This window comes from Toxorhynchites rutilus, chromosome 1, assembly GCF_029784135.1.
Source record: "Toxorhynchites rutilus septentrionalis strain SRP chromosome 1, ASM2978413v1, whole genome shotgun sequence".
Lineage (NCBI taxonomy): Eukaryota > Metazoa > Arthropoda > Insecta > Diptera > Culicidae > Toxorhynchites > Toxorhynchites rutilus.
The window spans coordinates 181,585,592-181,612,005 of record NC_073744.1 but is presented as its reverse complement, the minus strand read 5'-3'; the positions used below and the strand labels follow the sequence as shown (position 1 = coordinate 181,612,005).

The 26,414-nt window shown below is 42.0% G+C and overlaps 2 protein-coding genes across 2 annotated transcripts; one reads left to right on the top strand and one right to left on the bottom strand.

Moving 5' to 3' along the window:
* The first annotated feature begins 74 nt into the window (after positions 1–74).
* Positions 75–1,831, top strand: LOC129771062 (60S ribosomal export protein NMD3). The gene is made up of 2 exons (XM_055774355.1): positions 75–231; positions 309–1,831. Exons 1-2 carry the CDS (start codon positions 167–169, stop codon positions 1,771–1,773), a joined length of 1,530 nt encoding a protein of 509 aa, XP_055630330.1. The 5' UTR covers positions 75–166; the 3' UTR covers positions 1,774–1,831.
* Positions 1,790–22,780, bottom strand: LOC129771056 (PHD finger protein 14). The gene is made up of 5 exons (XM_055774342.1): positions 19,307–22,780; positions 14,796–14,897; positions 14,280–14,728; positions 14,110–14,218; positions 1,790–2,297 (listed from the first exon to the last, which is right to left on the bottom strand). The coding sequence occupies exons 1-5, from the start codon at positions 22,184–22,186 to the stop codon at positions 2,280–2,282; spliced, it is 3,558 nt and encodes a 1,185-aa protein (XP_055630317.1). The 5' UTR covers positions 22,187–22,780; the 3' UTR covers positions 1,790–2,279.
* Between the last annotated feature and the right edge of the window lie 3,634 nt (positions 22,781–26,414).

Sequence of the window (26,414 nt, the reverse complement as noted above, 5' to 3'; positions counted from 1 at the left end):
AAACTTGAGATAGACCTTTTTGACATGTTACTCTAGATTTATTTGGACTTGCTGACTGACAGTTCTTTTATTTGTTTTCACCGTTTTCACGAGACTCGTGGTGTTGAGTCTCGTGCAGTTTATTAGCTTTGTGTCGTAATATTTGGTGAAAAACAGGTCGGACACGATGGAATACATGAGCCAACATAGTTCTGCTGCTGCAAGCGCTGAAACAGCAGCAAAGAATAAAATGTGAGTATTATTTACTGCTGACAACGACATTGGACCTCTTTGCTGTGCATGTAAACATAACCTCTGTTCGTTTCCAGTCTGTGCTGTGAGTGCGGAGTTCCCATCGAACCAAACCCGTCGAATATGTGCGTGGCCTGCCTGCGGACACACGTCGATATCACGGCCAACATTCCCAAACAGGCGGTGATATTTTTCTGCCGGAATTGCGAACGCTATCTCAATCCACCCAGCGAGTGGGTTCAGTGCAGTTTGGAATCCAAGGAGCTGCTGTCGGTTTGCCTGAAGCGCCTCAAAGGATTGAAGGAGGTAAAGTTGGTTGATGCTGGGTTCGTGTGGACGGAACCACACTCGAAGAGAATCAAGGTGAAGCTGAGCGTGCATGGGCAAGTGATGGATGGAGTTGTTTTGCAGCAGGTTTTTGTGGTGGAATTCACCGTCAACAATCAAATGTGCGATGATTGTCATCGGGTTGAGGCGAAGGATTTCTGGCGCTGTTTGGTGCAGGTTCGCCAGAAGGCTGTCAACAAGAAGACCCTCTTCTATCTGGAACAGATGATCTTGAAACACAAAGCTCACGAGAATACACTCGGCATTAAGTCCTCCCCGTCGGGTGGGCTCGACTTTTACTACGCAACCGATGCTCACGCTCGAAAAATGGTCGATTTCATCCATGCGGTACTTCCAATCAAGGTAAACAATTCGAAGAAGCTGATTTCGCACGATATTCACAGCAATTCGTACAACTACAAATATTCGTACGCGATCGATGTGGTGCCGATTTCCAGGGGAAGCTTGGTGTGTTTGAACAAGAAACTTCAGCAGCAACTTGGTCACATTTCACCGATTTGTTTGGTTACTAAAGTGGCTAACTCAATCCATTTGATGGATCCCAGAACCGCGCAGATGGCCGAGGTTCATAATATGGCCTTCTGGAAGAATCCGTTCGAAGCGATCTGCAACCCCAAACAGATGGTGGAGTTTATCGTGATGGATGTGGAAATTGTGCGAGACAATGAGAAGAAAAATTTTCCCGGTCAGGGTCCGGTTTCGTTTCGTCACATTCTGGCCGATGTTTGGGTCGTCAAAGCCGCCGAGTTGGGAATCAACGAGAACACGATACATACACGCTCCCATCTGGGTCACTTGCTGAAACCGGGCGACTCTGTGTTGGGTTTCGATCTGCAGGATGCCAACGTCAACAATGCTGAGTTTGAGAAGCTGAAGCAGGACTCGGTGCCTGATTTGCTGCTGATTAAGAAGTACTACGACAAGAACAGCAGAAAGCAGGCGCGAAACTGGAAGCTGAAGCATTTGGCCGAAGACATTGCGGTGGATACAGACATTGAGCAGGATTATAACGAGTTTCTGGAGGATTTGGAAGAAGATCCGGACATGCGACAGAATGTTAACATTTTCAAGGACACCAGCAAGGTTATTCCAGTCGATGTAAACGACATGGCAGATCCATCCGTACCGAGGATAACGCTGGAGGAAATGTTGGACGATTTAGTGCTGGATGACGTGGAGATGGGAGAGGCGTAAATGAAATACGTTGTACTTTTGTTTTGTTACAAAATAAATTACCATTTATTTGAGACAACTCTCGTAGAATTCTTACTGACACAATGTTCGATTTTCTGTTCTCGGAAACGACAGAATAAAAATTATAAGTGGAAGCTTACTTGTTTTGACCGCGTTCGTGTGAATGTCCGAAGTTTGAACATGAAACTGAAAACCATAAAGTGGGCAATCACAGCGTTCCAGCCACGTTGTAGCAAGTGCACCCAGATTTTCTTTTTAAATACGTATCGTTAGGACAACTTTTTTTTTCTCTCAACTTCAGAGAGTTAATTCATAGTTCACAGATTCAGTTATTCGTTTCCTTGAACACAGGGGTGCGTGTTCGGGTGTGCATCGAAACACAAAATACTTTCCGACTTACTGATGACTGGGTCCCTTCTGTTTTTTTCTTTTTTTCTCACCGGGGGTGGTCGACTAGAGGAAAATCGCACTCCGGGGGCTCCCGCGATTCCGTCCGCTCGCTCAGCTCAGTTGGTTTCAGTGTCCTGGAATGCAAGAGTATCGATGAAATCTAGGTCGGACTTCCTTGTTCTTTCAAGTTCTTCGGGCGGATGAGGCCTTGAAGTCGGTTCTTGAATGAACAATTTTCCGAATTATTGATTCAATCTATTCAAATCCATCATTGAACCAAGGCTAGAGTTGAGCAGCAAGCTTTTTTTACACATACATTTGTTGCCTCTCATCGGCAATATGCCCAATGTGCAAAAGTTGTTCTCTCTCAATCTTACTTCATGGTAGCACTTTAATTTCTTGCCTGGCGGCCACTTATCAGCGTTATTAATTCTCAACGTTTTACCGTCAATTCAAACGAATTGTTCATGGAGGATGGAGCGGACTATGAAGAAATTCCCCTTCGTATGAAATTTGATGAGTTTTGGCTTCTTCACGCAGTTTCTCCGTCAACGTGACTCAACAGTCATTCGGGCGTTTAGTTACTATCTCACTCTACGACTCGACTATCTCATTTCATTCTTCCCCTTCAAATGGACTTCATTGAACATTGAATGACTCCCTCCAAAATGAATTCGTATCTCTCTCTCTCGCACTCTCTCTCTCTCTCTTTCCCGCTCTCTTGACATTTCTCTTCGGAAAGATTTGACATTTCATAATGGAAAGAAACACGATCCAACGAGTCGAGATTATTAAAAGTTACTACCGAAATTTGGAGTCAATGGCCTCAACTTTAAGATTACTACGTCCAATTTATGGTCGTCGTAATCGTCCTGCCAGATCAACAATTGAGCTCATCTTAAAGTTGAGGCCATTGACTCCAAATTTCGGTGGTAAATTTTAATAATCTCGACTCGTTGGATCGTATTTCTTTCCATTATGAAATGTCAAACCTAGTGCAAAATTTTGAATCCACAGGCACGGTACAACATGTTCCTGTCCCGGTGAGATGAAGAAGTGCCCGTAGTGTCGAGAATATTGCTGCCGCTAGCGCATCTATTGATGAAGACCCAAATCAGTCTCTCACACGTCGTTCTCAAGCATTGGGTATCTCTGTGACGTCGTTTTGGCGAATTTCGGGGAAAGATCTTGTCCTACATCCTTACAAGATCAAATTGACGCAAGAACTGAAGCCGCTTGACCACCAGCAGCGTTGTATTTTCGTGAATTGGGCTGAGAAATAACTTGAAAATGATCCGGATTTTCATCCAAAAATCATCTTCAGCGATGAGGCTCATTTCTGGCTCAATGGCTCCGACAATAAGCAAAATATTCGTTATTGGTCAGGCAGCAATCCACAGGGACCATTGCATCCCGAAAAATACGGTTTGGTGCGGTTTATGGTCCGGCGGCGCCATTGGGTCGCACTTCTTCTGTGATGATCAAGATCGGCACGTTACTGTGAATGGGAATCGCTACCGCTTAATTATAACCGAATATTTTTGGCCTGAATTGGATGATATGGATTCGGACAATATGTGGTTTCAACAGGACGGCGCCACAAGCCACACAGCGAATTCAACAATCGATTTATTGGAATCCAAGTTTGGTGAGCGTGTTATCTCACGAAATGGCCCAGTCAATTGGCCGCCTCGGTCGTGTGGTTTGACGCCGTTAGACTATTTTCTGTGGGGCAACGTTAAGTCTATGGTCTCTGCCAACAAGCCAGCGACGATTGATGAACTTCGTACGAATATCGAACGTGAAATTGCAGCAGGTCGTTTTATGCTTGAAAACCGTCGAAAATTGGGCTCCGCGTCTGGACTTCTGCAAGTGTGCCCGTGGTGGCCATGCAAAAGAAATTGAGTTCCATACATAATGGATCAAATGTACTTTCAAATGAATTAAGAATTTCATTGATATCCAAAACCGTGTATGTTTTATTTAAAAAACTTTTGTAGCGCTATTATTGAAAAACCCGATACTAATGGTGCGCTAGATTTGTTTTTATCGTACACGAAAATTACTCAAACATATAAAATAGAGTGCAGTGTTGTGTTCAGAAGCACTGACAAATTTTTGAATTTTGTTGAAATAAACCCGTTTTTCTGCATTTTTTTTTTCACAAAATTAAGCTCCGGGAGGAAGTGAACTAAAATTTTGTTTAGAGTTCCTCCCAAACTGCACGCTATTTACTAGTGCATACATACATAAAATGCATAGCAGCATACCTGGTAACTGTCTATGTTCCTTGGTTTGAGTTCACGGTGGGTAATGAAGCCGTCCATTAATGGTGTAACTACTTTTTTGCATCAGAAATCAAATTTTCGTTTCACTTTACATGGACGTTAAAATGTCAGGGGAAATAGAAGTGGGGATTGAAATCAGGTTGAATGAAAAGGTAGATTTGTACTCATTAGTCACGTCAATTAGAATAACCATTTGCTAGAATAGTTCATCAGTCATCCTCGCTCTCAACGCTCGTCAATTTATTTCTAGTCAATTCAAGGCTTGATGACGGCGAATGCTGAAGTAGTCCTAGCCGAAGCGAAGCTACTGAGAGAAGAGTCGATTTTCATTCTTCGTCTTCGAAGATTTCGGGCCCTGGCTCACAAGTAGGCTAGAAATATTTTGACGCGGGGAAAAACATCAAGGGAATAAATGCTCCACAGAAAAAGAGAATTAAAAAGAAATAAAGACGGCACCAGTGGTTGTATGGTTAGCGTTGCTCACAAACCTAGCGGCCTGGGTTTAATTCCAGCTGACGTCGTTGAGATTTTCTAAGGCGAAAAATCTCTGGTTACTTTTTTCTTCGGAAGGGAAGTAAAGCTGTTGCCCCGGCTAATGAGTTGTTGAGTCTAAGAGGTAGGAAACTGGTAGTGGGGTGGGGTGATACTTAACGTGGTGGAAATATACCGATGTAAATGCATACCAATTGCATACAATTCATTTCACCGTGAAGTGACGTTCGTGATCAGGCCCATTATCTGATTACTGGTGTACACGACTTCACAAATCGATAGTTTGATGTTTTATGTATTGATAAAACGTTTCGTGTTTGCACCTCAATATTTATCCTCTATTGCGTTATCCGCGAATTTCGTTATTTCGTATTCGAAATCGACCTTTTTCTTTAATTTTTTTTTCGACGTTTTAAGCAATTTTAAAACATTTGGCATCTTTTGACGTAGGACTACGTCTAACCGGAAGATATAGGGGGTGAAATGGAAATCTAGGCACTGAACAAGTAGGAAAAAATGCAAGATTTGGAACGCTTATAACTCGAGCATTTCTCAATAGATCGCAAAGGTTTTTGCATCAATTGATAGGAAATATATCTACGCATCTATCATAACGAATAACATTTCATTTTTCTTGAGATAAATAATTGAATAATTGTGAAATATCAAGCATTGTCAAAATGCACTATGTGCCCATTTTTGATTGGTCCATTTTGTGCTCCTCAAATCGTACCGACCAAAACGGGCAACCAGAGCAGCAGCGAAATAGAATGAAGCACGATTGGAAAAGAAAAAGAACAAAATGAACGAAACATTGGCTCACACATGCGTAATTCTCGAGCCAGCCAGTCAGCTTAAAAAACCCCGCTCCGCTGCCGTAACGATCATTCTCATTCAAACCGTACACCACATCGGTTCGCATCACAACACATCAACAAACCAACCCAAGCAGCCATGTCTGGACATGGTAAAGGAGGAAAAGTGAAGGGACCGTGTTGATCTGGAGTTCCCCGCAAGGGTAGCTAGGCCGAGCGCGTTAGTCCCAGTGCACCCGTCCACCTAGCCGGCGTTATATAGTTTCGGCCGCCGAAGTGATCGAGTTAGCTGGCAAAGATGCTCGCGACGATAAGAAAACCCGCATTCAGAACAGAACACATTCGGTTCGGTGGACATCAAGACAACAGGCAGTTGCAGCGAGTGGCGAGTGGCAAACGCAATCGCAAAACGGCATCAGGTAGCAGAAGAAAAAAAATTGTTCTTTATACAAACTGCTTTGGTGGCAAATCCAGAACAAGGCGGCATCGAGGGCGTTCGAAATGGTTTTGACGTTGGAATACGTCTAACCGGAGTATATGGGGGGTAAAATGAAAACCTAAACACGGAACATGCAGGATAAAATGAAAGATTCCGAATGCTTATAATGCGAACATTTCTTACTGGATCAGAAAGATGTTGGCATCAATTGATAGGGAATATTTCTACGCTTCTATCGTACTTAAGAAAATGTTATTTTTCATTAGTTGAATAATTGAATAACTGTAAAATGTTGAACGTTATCTAAACGCCCTAACTGCCTCATTTTGATTGGTCCGATCTACGGTTTCCCTAACACAGCCATCAAAACCAAGCAGCCTTGGGAAAATCGGCATCGCAAATACATGAAAGTATGTTCCCGAACACAGACTTCAAAACCAAGCAGCGTTGGAGAGATCGGCATTGCAAATACATGAAAGTCGGGGGTATTTTTGTTCCAACTGAAATGTATTTCCCTAACACAGACTTCAAATCCAAGGAGCGTGGGGAAATTGGCATTCCAAATACATGTAAGTCGGGGACATTTTTGTTCCGACTGAAATGTGTTTCCCTAACACAGACTTGGTCCGATCTACGGTTTCCCTAACACAGCCATCAAAACCAAGCAGCCTTGGGAAAATCGGCATCGCAAATACATGAAAGTATGTTCCCGAACACAGACTTCAAAACCAAGCAGCGTTGGAGAGATCGGCATTGCAAATACATGAAAGTCGGGGGTATTTTTGTTCCGACTGAAATGTATTTCCCTAACACAGACTTCAAATCCATGGAGCGTGGGGAAATCGGCATTGCAAATACATGAATGTCGGGGGTATTTTTGTTCCAACTGAAATGTACTTCCCCAACACCGACTTTAGAACCAAGGTGTCTGAGAAAGTCGGGGCATTTTTGTACCGACTGAAATGTGTTTGCTTAACACAGACTTCAAAACCAAGATGTCTGGGGAAATCGGCTCAGCAAATAAATGCAAACTGCGGGTACTTTTGTATTCGCTTGCCTTTGTGCAAACTAGAATATGTTTCCTTTAATACGGTCTTCCGGGGGTACTTCTACACTTGCATGTTTTTTTGCACTCCTAAAAGTGTTTTCCTAACACGGATTACAAAAGTGGGTACAAACACTACGCTTTGGCCCAGCTATTCAAGATTGCATTGAAGGATATGCCTTCATATCCTCTGCTCACTGAATTCCTACGCATACCATTTGATGATTGGGCAAGATGTTGATAATCTATTGCTGCGATGACGCCTGTTGATTAAACAATATGCGTTCGACGTACATGTCAAAATCGAAACTGAGTGCCTGAAGTTCATCAAATCAAGCAAATTCGCGGTTCGAGAAATACGTACACTTGAGAGATGCAAACTTCAGAAGGAAACGTGAAATAAAATAATCGTTTGATAATTCTTCCGTTCACATGTTTTGTCCTAGGCGTCATACCAAACGTAAAAGGACTGTCATTAAATTTACTTGTAACGAATGCATGAATAGATCTTATATGGAATAATACAATCTTTTTACTCACATGGCAAATATATTGAATTCAATTGAATTCGGGAATTGTTCTATTCAATCAAAAATTTAATCAATACAAACAAATGATTGCTACGCTAAGATAGTCCCACGTCAACCTTGCGGTTATATCATAGATATAACCCACCCATTTTTTTTTATTGAAAATCCCGATTTCGTATGATTTTTCAGTTTTTAAAACACTCTAATTTTGATGAAATGAAATGAAGTCCGATTGAGCTGATATTTTGCATAGGGTATTTTGTCCAAGACGACAGTAGATCTCGAAATTTCATGCAATTTGAAGATATTTGGCATCAAATTTCACAATAATTTACTGTATTACTTGTTTTTTCATCTTGTTTCCTATTTTTATAAGAAAAATGATTGTTTTGCTGACAGGGAGGAAATTGGATTTTTTCTATGAATATATTTATATCATTAAACATACTTTTTGTGTTCCTCGAGAAGCTTCGTTGATGGGCGCAAAAAAACACCCCATTTGAAATCAAAGTATTCCAATATTAAAATTTAATTTTTTACTTTTCGGTATTCCGGTGAATACAACGTAAAAGTAGGTAATTAGTAGACCATTTTTCCATTACAGTATCGTTGATTTATTTTTAAGAAAAATAAAAAATTACTATTGTTCCTAAATGAATGCTTTTAGGGTATCACATAAAAACCACTTGCGTAAATTTATTTTACCGTGTTTTCTTCACCGATGCACCCCTCGACTTTGACAGCTGGTTGTTTACATCTGATACACACATAATTTTTGTAGCTGTTTAGTCAACTTTTCGTGTTTTTGATGCTGAGGAGAATAGATTGAAAGCAAATCTCAACACAGGTCCGAAATTTATTGTGCGTGTAAGGAATCTCAACCAAAAAATGCTGGGAAGTAAGGGGTAAGCCGTGGTGCGGTCCAGCCGGGGTCGTTCGGAAGCAGCAGAGCCTCTGTAGTGTGGCCGAACGACCGGGAAGAGGACCGAAACATAAGACTGATGCAAGATCGGACACGCTAATCATCCGGGAAGTAAAGAAAACCCAACGAACGGCCATACGGACGATTAAAGAATGGTTGGATCTGGACCTCCCCAATCGTACCATTCGACGGCACTTGGTGGAACGGGACCTGAAGAACTACTTCGCCAAAAAGTGACCGATGATCAACAACAACAAAAAACGTCATCAGTTTGCGAGGGACCATGTCAACAAGCCGCTGGAGCTCTGGAAGTGCGTTATTTGGCCGGACGAGTCCAAGTTCGAGCTGATTCACAAGAAAAGGCGACTCCGAATATGGCGGAAGAGCGACGAGGGCCTCCAGGACCAGCATCTACAACCGACTATGAACTATGGAATACTTAGCGCAGGTCAACGGTATTATGACTGTCGATGGTTACATCGATATTTTGTGAGAGAACCTGGAACAATCCCTGCTGAAAATGGGGCTGGAGAATAACTACACCTTCCACCAAGAAAATGACCCGAAGCATACTGCGAAGAAAATAGCAGAATAGGCCCGATAGGCCCGGATCAAACCAATGGTGTGGCCACTCCAAAGCCTCGACTTGAAATTGATGTTACGAACGAGCAAAACTGTTTAGCTGCGTTGAAGAAGGCTTGGGAGGAGCTGGACGCCCAACAGTTCCGGAACCTCGTGGAGAGTGTGTCAAAGCGTTGCCAGGTGGTTATCGAGGTCAAAGGGAATCATGATGGCTATTAAAAATTTGTCTTTGGTACCGATTTAAAGAGTGGATCAATCTCTACGCCGTTTGGATTTCGATTCGACAAGATCGAGAGTATTGACTCACTTTTGCTGTTTTTGACAAAATAATATCGAAATGAATGAAAAAAAGGTTTTAAAATGCATTACACTTGGTTCTATACGGGTGAACGCAATTTTCAAAGATGCAGACCAGCCCTCTTTCACGGTTTTACCCTACAGAGCAACCGTTTAGCTGTCTTATTTACCAGATCCCCACACAGGAAAATCTGATAAAGATTCGTTTTGTTTTGACGTAGAACTACGTCTTCCATTAAGGGTGCCAAATCAGAAAACAGGTCACGTTTTAATTAAATAAAGTTAACGTTAAAAACTATTTTCGCCACGAACGGAGTTTGGCAATTCACATACCAAACGAATCAGAAATTCCCTAAGATTTGTTTGATATTACAATCCCATAGTCTGTATGTGGTTTAAATTGATGAAAATTGGAAGCATTCCCATTTCCTCATACATTTGTTCTGTCCATTTGTGTGCTTTCCCGAACAGAGCTGTCAATAACGAGCAACTTATCGCCGAACAACGAAGGGGATATCGTAAGATGTAAAGTCTCCGTGAACAAAGGAAAAAAAAGAAGAACGAAGGGGAATATTTGCCTAAAGTATAAACAGTGGATCTCGCTGAGGCAAACTTTCATTCTTCGCGAGGAAACCGACTGAACAAAATCGTTGCTGGGCGAGGGATCGAATGCTTTTCTCAAGACAATGGAGGTGGAGGAGTAATATTATGGATAAGTAAAGTTTTCCAAGGGCCTTTTTGAAGGTTAGAGACGATTGAACTGAAGAAGTTTAAAGTCTCAAACAAGGAAGGAAGGCAAACTTGCAGTATCGTTCTGTACTCAAAGCAATGATTATAGCTTGTTCTTCCTTGTTTTGCGTCATCACATGTCTTCGTTTCGGATTGAGCAGTGGAGCCAAATTACTCACTCGCTGATGTCTCTGGGATTGCAATCATTGCATCAAACTGACGCCATTGCATTAAGGTTCTGAGCTATACAATTGTGTGGGGAATCATCAAGCTAGGCTATCGTCAGCTCACAAAGAAAATAAATGTTCTGGAATTTTGTCAGTGATTTGGTTTCGCATGGCAGTAGGAAAACTCTCTCTACAAAGGATGACAGCTAAGCTAATCTAGACTGGCAATTTAACAGAAAGGGCTTCTGTTGAGAAGAGCGCAAAACGGAGATAAGCGTGTGTATATTTAGTTGCTTCAAGCCATCGATATATGGATATTTGTATGCGTACGTGCGTGCTTCATAACCCGTACGTAAAAATAGTGCATCTTCGCTACGCTGAAACCCCATTTATATCTGCTCCCGTGTGCATTCGCCCTGTAGCGATCACCTAATTTTTTTTATGATATGAATGACGATTGTTTGGTGTTGCAAATTATGCAGTCGTGATGATAAATATAAACAAGGAGGGAAGACGCTAGAGTATTGGTAATCAATCTCTGCTGAGGCAAATATTCAGCCTTTTTCCAAGCAGTTAACATTGTGTGTTTTCTGTCATCAATGCATTGAACTAACGCTATGGTGAAGTAGGCGTTAAGGTTGTGCACCAAAAATTATTTGGGGAATACCAAGTTATTCAATAAGTTATACGAGGGTCACTATTTATATTTCGGGAATTGGCAACACTGATGTCATGGGAGTCCATCTGACGGTTCCATCGTAAAGTTTGACATTTTGGCACGATATACGTACTCAGAACATTGTCATACGGACGCTATTTGTTTATTTTATATTTAGTTGAAAGTTTGGTCTCGGCAAAAAAATGGAACTGAATCGTGAACATTTTCGTGCGATGATTTTTTACGACTTTCGACGTGGATTATCACAACAAGAGTGCGTCAATCAACTTAATTTGACTTTTGGCGATGAAGCTCCATCAAAAACCACTGTGTATCGCTGGTATAGTGAATTCAATCGTGGTCGTAGTTCGCTGTCCGACGAGTTTCGTGAAGGTCGTCCAAAATCGACTGTAGTGCCAGAAAACATCGATGCTGTGCACGAAATGATTAAGCAAGATCGTCATGTAACCTATTGTGAGATTGAGGCATCCCTAAGCATTAGTTCCACCAGCATATATGCGATTTTACATGAACACTTAGTTGTGCGAAAATTATGTTCACGTTGGATCCCACATAATTTGACAATCGCTCAAAAAAAAAGGCTCGTGTCGATTGGAATAAATGCTTTGAAAATTGGTTTAAGCGCATGCAAAAGTGTATCGATCATCGTGGCGAGTACTTTGAAAAACAATAAAAAAATATATTCGCAGCTTAACTATTTGTTTTTGTTCCTATTCCCGAAATATAAATAGTGACCCTCGTATTAAGTTGTTAATTTATTTGGGCTCGCGTGCCAGTCGCAAAGCTGTATTCAACTAGGATTGCATTTGCGCTAATCTTGATCAGTGCTACTATTTTCATGGTTGTTGAGATTAACAGATAGAGTTTATTTCGTTTATTTAGTCACCAAGAATGTAAATGTCGTTCTGAAATTTTGTGTGTGATTTGGTTTCGCTTTCCAGTAGCAAAACTTTCTCCACTAAAGATGACAACTGCGCTTATCTCGTGCATGTATTGTTCTGCGAGCACAAGAATGAATCATCAAACAATTATCGTCGAATGATTCTACAACAAAAAAAAAAAAAACATTTCAGGGCGACCAAACTGGTAGAATGGTTATTTAAAAATTTTCGTAGCATTATAAAATAATATCTGCAGTTATAAACAAACGACTTGACTTAAACTACAGCGTAGTTCTACGTCAACAATGCGGTCGTGTCTTGAACACTACCTCCTATAATTTTTTTTTAAATTTCATTTCTTTTCACAACCTGCTACACAGAATTTTCGTTTTGGATCCGTTGTCAACTGTACGTAAAGCACGGTCATTTTATAGTCAATAGTTTATCCATTTTTGCATGGCGTGTAAATAACTCAACTTTGAAATGTTTTGATAGAATTCCGACCATCTATATAAATAAAAATGTAAGGCAAAATCTGTTGGTAAGCTGAAAACCGGAAGAAGGGATGGTCCGATTTTAGCCTCCTCTATTTTGTTGTATTTGTCTCTTCCCGTAGATCAATTTAGTGGAGAGAAAAATCGGAAAATTCGGAAAATTGAATTCCCACATGTTCGAAAATTACATCATAATAAGCGTTGTTAGTCCATTCGATATTTGCGCTATCGAAATTGATCTTTGTTCGTAAGTGGAAATGGATTTTCAGGCGAAATAACGCTTTTCCAGATCTTATATCTATAAATAAAAATGGAAGGCCTAATGTGTTGGTAAGCGCAAAACCCGAGGAAGAAATAGTTCAATTTGAGTCATCTATATTTCGTTGTATTCGCCTCTTCCCGTAGATCAATATAGCAGAGAGAAAAATCAGAAAAATTGAATTCCCATATGTTCTACAATTAGTTAAGCGTCGTTAGTCCATTTGATGTTGGCGCTAACGAAATTGATTTTCGTTCGAAAGTGGAAAAGGATTATCAGACGGAATAACGCATTCCTATATCTTCTATCTATATAAACAAAAATGGAAGGCCAAATGTGTTGGTGTGCCCTAAACCCGAGGAAGGAATGGTCCGATTTGAGCTGGCTTTTTTTTGTAATATTCTCTGTATCAAACATGCATTTCACGCAATGGAGATACATGTTATTTCCAAATGCTTGAAGAATCTTGAACGAAAATTGTGTCTGAAAATAATTTTATAGTATAAGGACGAATTTTTGTAGAAGTACTAGACAATTTATAGTAAAAGGAAATTGTAAAAGGTCAAAGGGTAATCAATCAATGAAGAGTTCAGTGATGGGACTCGCAAACGTTCACTTAGTAAGAAAACGTGGATATTTGAAAGTATTCAAATCAAAAAAATCTATGTTGGGCGGGACGAAGTTCGTCGGGTCAGCTAGTATAGTAATAAAATTAAATCTTGGTTTGTGTCACATGTATCATGCCGGAAGCCCCCGGTACAATTCCGTCCGGCGATTTTTCGTCAAAGAATTTTCTTCTGACTTGCTCTGGTATACGCGTATTCTCGAACTTGTCACTCTAAATGCAATCAAGGCGTGTTATTTGACATAGAAATATCAATCATGTACCAATAAAAGTAATGCAAGTAATACTACGTTGGGTCGGCAAAGTTCCTCTAAGAACGTTAGTACTACCTAAGAAAAAGAAGATTAATTTTTATTACACTCATGAATCACACTAACTGGTAGAAAACAATGTTTAAAAGTTATACTACACAATTCAGTGCTGAGGTCGGCAAAAACTAACATTTGAAATACTTGATGGCCAATTGGCAATTTAAGGGGTCAGCTATACCACCCTTCCCTATTATTGTTAGGGGAAACAGCAATATCCTTTTATCTTTTGATAAATCCAAAATTTGGAAAGCTTTTTTTTGGCCACCAACAGTGCAAATCTATAAACTAATCACCCCAACATAAACTGAGAAGGCGAAAAATGAAACTAAATCTGACCCAACCCATTCCAAAACTCGACGAAGCTTAACGACATTATCGAACATTTACTCACAGTGGGATCACAGTCTGCACAGTGCCACGAGTAGCCGCGCCGTTTCGGTGATTTTTTCACCGGTGGATCCAGGCAGCCGAAGTGATAATTTTTGTGGCATTCGTCGCATCTAAAAAAAAATCAGAATAAATAAATTTTAGACAAATTTTCAATGCACAACAATCACGTACTGAACAATGTTGCTCTGCGTTCCGGGGCTGTGACAGACGTCGCATACACTCTCACTGCTACCGGCTGCGGCCGAGCTGTTTCCGGAGGAATTCAGCGTTGAATTTAGCAACGCTCGGCTTGGCCGACCGACGCTAAGCCGTCGACCTCGACCTCGACCCAGAGCGGGTGGTGGTTTGTTGTTGGCGGTGGCGGCTGCTGCAACACCAGCTCCGCTAGCGTTCGAAACTGCAGCTGCCGCTGCCGAAGCGCCAGAACAAATGGTCGGTGCCGACGTGGATGCACCCAGTGATGATTGGGGTCTGCTGCTTGTGGATGTAGACGGTGTGGGCGCTTTAGTAGCAGTGGAACTCAGCTCCGGAGCCGAAGATGATGTTTGAAGGGGGTCTGGCTTTTCAACCGATTTGGGTAGCGCCGAGGTGGCAGCAGGGGAACTTAGCGGAGTACTTGTCTGGGGAAAAGTTTTTCGAATTAAAAAAATGTTGTTGATTGAAGGGAACCCTATGGAGGCTACTGACCACCACCGGTTCGCTGCTGGTCGACGGACACGGAGGTACTATACTGTCGTTCGGAACATAGAATATCGTGTGCGTGTTGGAACCGTCGAGTACCGATTTGATCTGCAAGAGAAATTATTCGTGTAAATCAGTGCAACGCTCCCATTTCAACTTTTAAAATCAGCCATTCCATGCCAAACAGATATAGTGGATCTCAGATTTTCGTGAAAATTGGTAGTTTTGTTCCTGATTGCAAAATATTAGACACGTATTTTTTTATTTTTCCATTAGGGTGCCCATTTACATTTTAAAATGGTACGAAAAATCATTTTTATCTTTTTTGTTCAAAAATGAATTTAAAAAAATCAACTTTTGAGTTACTAGATCGACTCAGATTATCGACATATCAAATTGAAGCCGATGAGCTAGTCCTGCTTGAAAAAAAACTATAGAAGGTTGTATCCAAGACACGACCGCATTGTTGACGTAGAACTACGCTGTAGTTTAATTCAAGTCGTTTGTTTATAACTGTGAATGTTATTTTATAATCCTACGAAATTTTAGAAACAACCAATCTACCAGTTTGGTCGCCCTGAAATATTTCTTCTTGTGGAATCATTTGACGATTATTGTTTGGAGATTCATTCTTGTCCTCGCAGAACAATATATGCTCGAGATAAGCGCAGTTATCATCGTTAGTGGAGAAAGTTTTGCTACGGCAAGCAAAACCAAATCACATACAAAATTCCAGAACGACATTTACTTTCTTGGTGACTAAATAAACGAAATAAACTCTTTGTTAATCTCAATAACCTCGAAAAGAGTAGTACTGCTTCATTATGATCAAGATTAGCGCAAATGCAATCCTAGTTGAAGGCAGTTTTGCAATTGGCACGCGAACCCAAATGAATTATTAACTTATTATAACTTGTTGAAATTGAATAACTTGGTATTGCTCAAATAATTTTTTGGTGCACAACTTTAACACCTGCTTCACCATAGCGCCAGTTCAATGCATAGATGCAATGTCAAAGGCACCAACGAAGCCTTGATGATGATGGAAAACAAACAATGTCAACCTGCTGAACTGAACTGAAAAAGGCTGAATATTTGCCTCAGCAGAGATTCATTACTAATACTCTAGCGCGAATATTTCACTCTCCCTTCCTTGTCGCCACGTTCGGATCAACATGTTCACCCGCAACAGCCCAATATTTAAAATGCACGCACGTACGCACACAAATATCCATATATCGATGGCTTGAAGCAATTAAATATACACACACTTATCTCCGTTTTGCGCTCTTCTCAACAGAAGCCCTTTTTGTTAACCCATCAGTGCCCAGCGTATGAAATTTAATACGCAAAAATGCCCGTTTTTGAAAAACTTTTTTTGATGAAACTAAAGTTTTAAGCGAATTTTAAATGATATCAAATGACAATTTAAGAGTGTTTTTTGGGTCAGTGTCATTTTTGTTGTTTTGTTGTGTATTGAAGCTTGCAAAGTTCGAGTTCAATGGAGTCGCAAAAGTAAGCGTAAATTTATCAAAGTTTTATCTCTCAAGGATTCTAAATTGCTCAAATCTGTGACACAGCACTACTAGACGGGTGTAAAAAATGAGTGGGTTATATCTATGATATAACCGTAAGGTTCACGTGGAACTACCTTAGCTTAGCAATCATTCGTTTGTATTGATTAAATTCTTGATTGAATGAAACAGTTTCCAAATTCAATTGAGTTCAATATATTTGCTCTGTGAGTGAAAAAAATGAACAAATGCCGTGTAAAGTCAATTCGTTTATTGTGATTGATTGTTCTTCGTTACAAGTAAATTTAATGACGGACCTTTTACGTTTGGTATGATGACTAGAACAAAATATATGTACGGAAGAATTATCAAACGTTTGATGAACCAGCCTAAGGCTGAAAATCTTTCCAATAAAGACAAAAAAAAATTATCAAACGATTATTTTATTTTACATTTCCCTCTGAAGTTTACATCCCAAAAGTGTACATACTTCTCGGATCTCGAATTTGCTTGAAACTGGGAAGTTCATTCGCTTCTAGTGGCTGCAAGATTTTCCCAGGTTCCTAAGTTTAGAAGATCATGTTAGGACAGACATATTCCACTCTGCACAAAGGCAAGCGAGGACAAAAGTACTCGCAGTTTGCATTTATTTGCAGAGCCGATCTCCCCAGAAACCTTGGTTTTGGAGTCTGTGTTAGGGAAACACATTTCAATCGGAACAAAAATATCCCCAACTTGTATGAATTCGCAATGCCGATTTCCCCACGCTCCATGGATTAGAAGTCTGTGTTAGGGAAACACATTCCAGACGGAACAAAAATACCCCCGACTTGCATGAATTTGAAATACCGATTTCTCCAGGCACCTTGGTTTAGAAATCTCTATTAGGGAACACATTTCGGTGGGAACAAAAGCTCCCCCTACTTTCGTGTGTTCTTTTTCTTCTTTTTGGCTTTAAGAGGGTTTAAACTTTTCAGTTCACTCGCCTCTAGGCTCTTTCGTGTGCTTGCAATGCCGATTTCGCTGCTTGGTTTTAAAGTCTGTGTTAGGGAACAATTTTCGATGAGAACAAAAGTCCCCCTACTTTCATGTATTTGCAATGCCGATTTCCCCAAGGCTGCTTGGTTTTGATGGCTGTGTTAGGGAAACCGTAAATCGGGCCAATCAAAACGATGCAGTTAGGGCGTTTAGATAACGCCTAATATTTTACAGTTATTCAATTGTTTATCTAATGAAAAACAACATTTTGTTAGTTGCGATAGATGCGTAGAAATATTCCCTATCAAGTGATGCAAACATCTCTCCTATCCAGTACGAAATGTTCGAGCTATAAGCATTCGAAATCTTTCATTTTTTCCTGCATGTTCTGTGTTTAGGTTTTCATTTTACCCTCCATATATTCCGGTTAGACGTAGTCCCACGTCAAAATGATATCTAGCAAAAAATCCGAAGAAAATTATGAAACCGCAAAAAAATCTATGTTTACTTTGAGCGTATGAAAATTTAATAACCTGTGCAACTACGGTATATTTTTTTCTCAATAGGATATATCAGTTCCCCGATAATCCGGAGGAGCTGTACAATTATCTGATTGATTTGGACGAAGACGCTTTCGAAAATCTAGTGTCAACAAAAGATATTGACTTTATCATCGTGCCCCCAAGCGGTGGAGACAGCGATGTGGATGCTGGAGATAGTGACTCAGAGGACGGCCCTTCCGGTTTTGGCAAACAAGTGAATGTCGAGAGCAACATTGAACGAGGGTAATCACAAGAATGCCCCTCGGGCAGCAGCAAGAAGCGGAGAGCCAGACACTGGGAAAAAATGACCTTAAATTCGGATGCAGATGCAGCCGTTGTTCTTGGAGGACATTTACCGGATCTTAGTGATCTCTGCTATCTTTGGCATATCTACAGAAAGAATAATGAAAATGGATCTTTGATTAATTTCGTCAGAGCTATCTGTGAAGAACTTCTAATTTACATAAATCCAGCAAGGATCGAGTTCATGCAGATCAAGCCTAAACACTCGAAGTCATCGGAAGTTAGGTTTGACGGAATAAATCATTTCATTAATACGAATCCAACTGGTACCCAATGAAGGTGTGCGTATTGCAACCGATGTACGACGTATATTTGCTTGAAGTGTGATGTGGGTTTGCACCCTTCGGAGTGCTTTTTCCGATACCATACTCAGTGATACTAAATCCGATACACTGCTGTTCTACGCATAACTGTACTACGTTATATGCAATCCCTATGAACCGTGAGACAATTATGTGTAGAATATTATGCTCCAGAAACCGATTGAATAAATTCAACAAGCGATGTTTTACCACATCAGGGAGGTTTTTCAGCAAGTTGAACTTAATACTATCCGATCCTGGAGCAGAATTGTTACAAGAATGGAGAGCAAGAGAGAATTCTATCATCGAAAACTTGGAATCAAGATCGCACCTATCTCGTGGTATGTCAATGCTCCCGTGCAAAATCAAAAATCTATCGATGTGAATCTTCTTCGCTTTCATTCGATGAAGAGCGATTTCTCATGTTTCGAGCCACTTTCCATAATTTCTTCGTTGACGTTTCGCGTGTCAAACCACCCACGAAATTTCGCCAATATGCACGTTTTTTTTTCTCTGATCAAGTTTTTAAACTGATTCTCAGTGGCTAAATGCGTTTGAAAATTGTCGATGATTCGATGTTTTCGAAACGTTTTGAATACATTCGATTTCTCGACATAAAATTCAGAACACTGGCTATCCCACCATGGATTGGGAGGCCTTCGGCAAATGGTGAAACCTGGGATGGGTTTCGTTGCAGTGCGAATTGCACTGTCATAGATCAAACGAGAATGAAAGTTATACTCCTCCAATGGAGGTAAGGCATCTCTGGAATTGATGGTTAGAGCAATTATTTTGCGATAAGAAACAAAACTACCAATATTTTCACGAAAATATAAGAACCACTTTATCGGTTTGGCATGGAATGGTTGAGATCCTACCTTAATTTTGATTCTCGGCCGATTGTCGTCGGAAGGAATGGTGTACGCCGCATGGATGGTACTCTCGTTCCCGCTCGCAGCATCGTTCGGGTTCTCCATGTCGTGATTCTTTCGCTTCCGCTTGCGTTTGTGCTCCTTCGTGGGCGAACCGTCCTCGTGGGGGGACCGATTGCGATGTTTTTCCTTTTTCCGTTTGCTGTGCTTGTGGGACGAGCTGTGGGAAGGAAAGGTGACGGAAGATTCGGCTTCCGGTTCGATTGCAGGTGCCGCCGGCGGGGCGGCGGCTATCGTGGCTCCAGTAGGAGCGGCGGTAAGCGACTCCCGGGAACTTCCCAAAGCAGTTATTTCCGCCTCAACAGGGGCGGATACATCCGAGGTTGCTTTAAGCTGCTTCTCCTTCTTTTTCTCCTTCAGTCCAGCTTCACTGGAAGAAGATCCCTTCGGGGTTGATTCTTCTTTCGGCTTGTCATGCTGCTCCTGCGCTGGTACAGGGTCGACAGCGATTGATACCACAGGCTCAGATTTAACTTCTTTCAAAACATCCTCTTTCGAGGTGTCTTTGCCCTCACCAGGAATTGGCTCTAAAATCTTCTTCTTGCGTCCGCGCTTGCCAGCGAGTACCGCTTTCGGTGTCATCTCCACGGACGTTTCGATGGCTCCCAATTTGCTGGCCAGCTCTTGGTCGATCTTTGGAAGCTCCAGCAGTACCTCCTTCGTTTCGATTCCGTTCGTTACCGCGGTCGCGGCCGCGGTTTTGGAAGGACTCTCCGAGGTGCTGTTGGTCCCGGTACTTTTCCGAGAGCGCTTGGTAATGCTCTCGGGGGATCGCTCGAACTCTGGCGAAGGCATATCGTACGGAACGATGATACCGTCTTTGCTGTATCTGGTTCGCGACTTTCTGGGCGCTTTCGGGAGAATCACATTCTCCGGACCGGAATCGTCCGATTTGTCACACTCGGAACACTGCCAGCCGTAAAGTTTGGACTTTTTTGGGTGCCTCGTGAGGGGAGGATTCAAACAGCCGAGGTGATAGTATAGGTGGCAAGTGTCGCACTTGGCCAGCAGATGCTGATCGGAGCAGCGCTTACAGATGCCACATTCGTTCAGCAGCTCTTCGCTGTTCTGTTTGCACTGGGTACTGAGGATTCGGCCGGTGTCGTCCCGCTTGCCAGGGGCGATGAGATTTTGCAGCGGAAATCCTACGCCCATTTTGAGAGCTGCCGCCGTCGGGACGGTGATGGTTCGGGCCGGAGGTGTCGAGCTGGGAGTGTTGATGACAACGCTTGGATTCTGGATGGGTGGCACCGAAGGCGGTTTGCCGATTTGTTCGATCGGGATCAGCGCTTTGTTGGGACAGAGCGCATGAATGTCGTCGTACAACTTCCGTACGGCATCCTTCAGTTCATCGTTTTCGTTGAGCGCATCCTGGTTGATCTTCATGGCGGAATCGTACTTCTCGCGCAGGGTTTGTTGGTCTTCCAGGAGTCGTTTGTTTGCGTAAGCCTGTTGTTGGAGATTTTTCTTGATCTCCTTCAGCCGGATGGTCCGATCCAGATAGTAACCAATGAATTCGACGCTGAAAGCCGGTGGAATGTGCCATTTCTTGCGAACATCAGCCAGGGCAGTCATTTGGGCTTCCTGAAACTCCATGGCCGCCGAATCAATGCCCATCAGCTCCGCTTTGAGCAGCATCTTCTTACAAGCAGTAGCGCTGGTGGTGAGCAGTCGAGGCATCTTCTGGGTGGGAACCCAGGGCGGATTCTTCGTCTCTTTGAGGTTGACATATTTCTTCCGGTGCTTTGCTAGCTTTCTTTCAATCCGAACTTGCTCAGGTGATGGTTTCTCCAGCCTTTTTGCCACCTGCTCGAGTTTCCTATTTTGAGCCTTCAGCTTTATACCGTTGTAGTTCCGCTTTCGATGTTTGATTAGTGTTTTGTCAGAGTGAATTTTGCAGTGCGCATAAAACGGATCCGCCTGATCGGCCTCCTCTGAGTGGGCTTCTGATAGCAATCCAGCATACTGAGCGCAAGTCACGTGAAAGTAAGTTTTGCACATACCAGCATCACAACCGATGCAAACTCCGGTTCTTGCGAATTTTGCGTCATCACACAGACTGCACGTTTTGGCGCCCCACTTATTGTAAGGCATCTCGAAAAGCGTCACCGAAGAGAGCTGATCCACCTCGCCGAAAGCAACTCCCGGAACATATAACGCACACACAAGATGCACCCACTTGCCAACATCTGTCTCCTTGAAAATGCCGCCCTTATTCGGACACAGCTCACAGTCCGGATCAGAAATGCCCGCCTTGCATGCCTCACAAAACCAAGGTTCGGTTGAGCAGGAGGAAATTGTGCTGCTGACGCTCGTACTTTCACTCACTCCGTAGCAACCTTCATGAACCGTTACGCCACACCCATCGCACTCAACAATCTCGTTCTGATCATCGCTCCTGTCCCCCAAACAGGCACAACATATTGGCGTTGCCAGCAGCTTCAACGTCGCCTTGTCCACTCCCTTGTTGGACTTTTCCAACATCTCAACCAGACTCAGTGGCTTCGCATCGGCAACTTCTATTTTCGCGCCCGTATTTCCACCCTTGGAACCACTTCCGGTGGTCCCACTGTCGGTACCGTCTTCCTCCTCCTCCTCGTCATCATCCCCGCTCTCCTCATCGTCGTCGTCACTTTCCTCATCTCCGTCGTCATCATCATCGTCGTCTTTGCCACCATCATCTTCATCCTTGCTACCCGCCGAAAAGTCATCGCTGTCGTCATCGTGGTCCTCTATTCTAAAATCCGAATCCGACGAGCTCTCACCCAAATCAAAGTCCAGCAGGGTTTGTGTGGTGAGCGAATCGGTCCCCGTTTTGCGCTTCATTCTGACTTTCCCTAAAAATCACACACTCGAAATCAGGGTAATCACGCACGCCAATCTACCACCGCATCTCGCTGTGCGGCGACATTGTCACACTTGTTTTTCAAAACAAAACTGCCCCGATTTACGCTGCTGCTTAGCCTCACAAAGTTTGCAAACACAAATCGATCCTAACCTCGAAATGGGGGGCACTCGAACTATCTCGTGCCGTTTCGTTCTCGCGCGTGCTGCTGCTGCTCTCACACGCACATACACCACCACGGTGGTGCTGCTGCTGCGTACCGCCGCAGTCCACCAGCCGGCACTCCGTTCCACCACTTTTTTTTTTTGACAGAGCCCAGAACGACCAGGCAAACCGAAAGGGCTTTGTGAAAATGCCTAGCTCAACCGGACGAGCCGCTTCCTGGGGTCACTTTTATCTGCGGCACTGGGCGGCTCCTAGCGAGGGCCACCTCCGGACACGATTTTCTAACGCGGCGGAAGGCGTTTTATTACACAAAGATACAACTTTTGCCTCTTGAAAGGAAAAGAACCGAACCACTAGCGCCTTGCGAAAACTCTCTGTTTCTCAACCGACGATGACGGCTGCTGTCAAACAGGGGGTTCGACCGGTTGAGTGTGTTGGTGGGATCGGGGTGATAAACGTTGCGTCATTTTAGCCGATTCAAGCGACGCCTATCCGCTCAGATTGCCGGTTGGCAGTGCTCAGATAGAGCAAGAATGAGTGGGTTTGAATTGCTCTCAGATGGCACTGTACACACCTTTGAAGCCTTTGAAGCGATTACGAGTATAGTAACGACATCTTACGAGAATTTCTCACGGAAAAGCTTCGATATCAATACGTTATTTTGCGCTACACATACAGCGTCACCGTCACCGTCCCGTCAACTATTCTCTTGGACTTATTTTGCCGACGTCAAAGTTGCCGGTGATGGTGTATGTGAATGCTACCATACGATTTCCATGGGATATACCCAGCAAACATTAAATCGCATAACAAGCGTATATATAACATCATATGCCCTAAAAAAATTTGGTTGGCATATAATGCGCCTAACTGGCATATGCATGCAAAAGTGGAGGCCATATACATACATGGCAAATGCTTACCGAATTTGTTTGGATGAATATGCAACTTTGACCGGCTATAATAGCGATTGTGTTGGAATTGAATTGCGATCTAATATGAATATATTCATGAATTGTCAAAGCACCAAATACGACTTTTGCCATACTTATATACGATTTATTACAGACATAGAAAAAAACAAATGGCGCAGAATATTTTCGTGAAATGTTTATTAAGGTGGCCGTACACTGTTTGCCCGGAGGTCAAATATTTGATATTTTTTGACAGATAAGGTTTGATTTGATATTTGTACAAACACTATTTTGTTTGCCACTCTTCAATTTTCAACAGTAGTAAACAATATCAAACACCGAACATGGAAAAAATCAACTGAAATATTCAAGGTAACCTAACCATGTACCGACAGGTTCGAAGAACAGACTGAAAAAATATTTTAGGCATCCAATAATTGAATATTTGCTTGTCGTGTTTTGTGTAGAATATATTTGATCAGTACACGTTGACCAAATTTTATCTGTCAAGAAGAGTCAAATATTTGGCTTCGATCAAACAGTGTATGAGCACCCTTATAGCCTCACGAATCGCCATTTTTATATATGAGTATTTATGTTTGTAGAAATAATAATTTTTTGATTGACTTGTGTTGGGAGTGGAATATGAATGTTTGAAATGGCACAGATTGATGTTTGGTGAAAACTGCTCCGATGTGGGTTCGAACTCCGGTCGTCTGGATTATCATCCACCAGCTATCTCGCGCTGAAATTTAATTCAATACACTGAGATTTTTTTTCATATCAAACTAGATGACCAGTCGAACTTCGTCCCACCCAAAATTGATTTTTGATGTAGGATTCCGTATTTCGGGAATATATTGGGGGTACAAATCGAATAACGAGAATCGATAGCATCGTGAAAAATGTCAAATTTCAAACGCTAATTGCACAGTCAATTCATGATGGATTGGTGAGATTTTTGCGTCAGTCGATTTCGGCACTTATTAAAGCTACAAAAAGTGTTTCAATAACTGGATTTTTCGTTGGAATATAAATTTAGACGAAAAATAAAGCATTTTATTTAAAAATACAAATCCCCGGTAGATATTTGACAGAATGTATGTGCAAAGTTTCATTCTAATCGGAGCCACTCGAATTTGGCCGCTCTGTTATTCGGCGTGAAAATGCTTGCTTTTCAGGTTTCCGAACAGCAATAAATTGTATTATCAATCGAATGCAACTGTGCTAAAATGCCTGTTGTCTAAAAAAAACCCTAATTTCGAATGATGTTATTCGAAGCAATAACTGAATTGTGCAACAACAAGCTTCCCAATAAATTCAACAAATCGGCTTTGTCCACGGGGAACTATTATTGTAGTTGGGCCGCGCATTCATAAATATTGAAACGGTTATTAGTTCGGAATGGAATTTCAAAAAAAAAACAAAGCTTTTCAATACATTGATTACATCGACAATGATGAACAAAAAAAATTCTAGTTCTACCATAATCGACAATAGAGCGTGCATTTTCCATGTTCTGAAACATAACCGCTGGCGGGGCATTCCTGTCGGAATGCATCCATAAATCATCGAAATGCAAGCGGCCACAATTTTTCGAGGGCTACATGCATTTTTCAGTTTATTTTGCGAGTGGGTGCTAATTTTTACGCGAAACGTTATTTTGCGTGCAGGATTTATTGATGCCATTCGAAATCCCAATCGGAGTCTCAAAACATCATGATATATGCTCATAAACGAGTACTATTTTCATGAACAGCAAAAAAAAACAGTACCATTTTTTACAGCTCTTTCTGGGTTTATTCCGAATCACCAACGCAATTGAGTGGAAGTGGCTGGAAGACGTGGTTCAGGACATACACCGTTGATTTCCGCCCACGCATCGCATATTGGGGTGATTATTTCCGTGACACAGTTTTACGCTGCTGAGCGTAATGAAGTTAATCAGACACATTTCGAGCGACGTCCAAACACAATGCGATGCTTTGCCGCCTGCATGCAGGTGAGTCTCCATGACACCTGGTTCTATCCCCTGTGGGAGAATACTTGTTGTTGTGATGTTTGCGTTGGCGTCAGGATGCGCCTACGTGCTTTGGTTTCAGTTTGCGGTTAACGATGGATAATTCGCAGAGAGAAAGATCTGTTGATTTGTCATTGTTTCCGGCAGGCTGTTTGGGAATTCTGGTGGATGCTGTTTCAATTCAAGTTCGCCGAGGCAAATTTAAACTTTGATTCCACAATATGGTAATTGTATAATCGTAAGCAGTGGCGTAGCGTGACACACGGGGTGGGGCACTTGCAACTTTAGTTTTGACACATGGTACGAATAACTTGTGATCTGACAAAACAGTGCGGTGAAAAACTGAACAGAAAAAATGACGAACAACAAATCATAAAATCATTACACGTCTCGACTTAACAGCAGAAAATTGTCTGAACACATCGTCAAAATCAACAGAATTAGTCAATTTACTTTCAATTGACAACAAAGCCAATCCATTTAACACATTAAGAGCCGCACGTTTTGGGGCTAACTTGAACGCTTCATTTGTTCGGATTCCACGAATGAGATCGTTTGCCTCGATGTGGATGAGACGAAGGCGAGCCATCGGTAGGCCTTGTTAGATTCTTGGTAGACCAAGGCATGCCGGTCAATGTTAAGCATGCCGGTCCCTTCGTTGACCGCAAATATTTCTAAATTAATTCCAACTTTGATAACCCTCTTCCACTAGGTGCCATAAAAACGCAAATCGTTAGTAGAAGCTTCAAACTCACTGTATGATTTGGAAGAGTGTCTTAGAAGTTCCATTTTTTGATGAACTGTATCACTTCCAATGTACACTAATGATTGGTATCGTCTATGTTAATTCCAGCGGCTTTTAAATGTCCACGGAATCTGGGAATCAACGTTTTTAATTGGCTGACAGATACTGCTAAGATGTATCTTTGCTTGAATTACGGCTACTTACCTGGCGATTTTGATCGCTCTTGTAATTCTCAATTAAAACGATCAATGCTCTTTTCTGCAACAAGCAAAATTACCAGCATGTTGTCCTCAGAAGCTCGAAGAATGGTTTACAAACCCTTGAATACGGATTTTGTTTTGCTTTCCCTACAAAACCTGAACTCC

Excerpts from the sequence above, each read along its gene's own strand:
- LOC129771056 (XM_055774342.1), bottom strand. The coding sequence starts at position 22,186 with ATGAAGCGCAAAACGGGGACCGATTCGCTCACCACACAAACCCTGCTG. Across the intron at positions 14,729-14,795 it reads CCAGCAGCGAACCGGTGGTG|ACAAGTACTCCGCTAAGTTC; the intron begins GTCAGTAGCCTC and ends ACTTTTCCCCAG. Across the intron at positions 14,219-14,279 it reads ACGCAGAGCAACATTGTTCA|ATGCGACGAATGCCACAAAA; the intron begins GTACGTGATTGT and ends ATTTTTTTTTAG.
- LOC129771062 (XM_055774355.1), top strand. The coding sequence starts at position 167 with ATGGAATACATGAGCCAACATAGTTCTGCTGCTGCAAGCGCTGAAACA. Across the intron at positions 232-308 it reads ACAGCAGCAAAGAATAAAAT|TCTGTGCTGTGAGTGCGGAG; the intron begins GTGAGTATTATT and ends GTTCGTTTCCAG.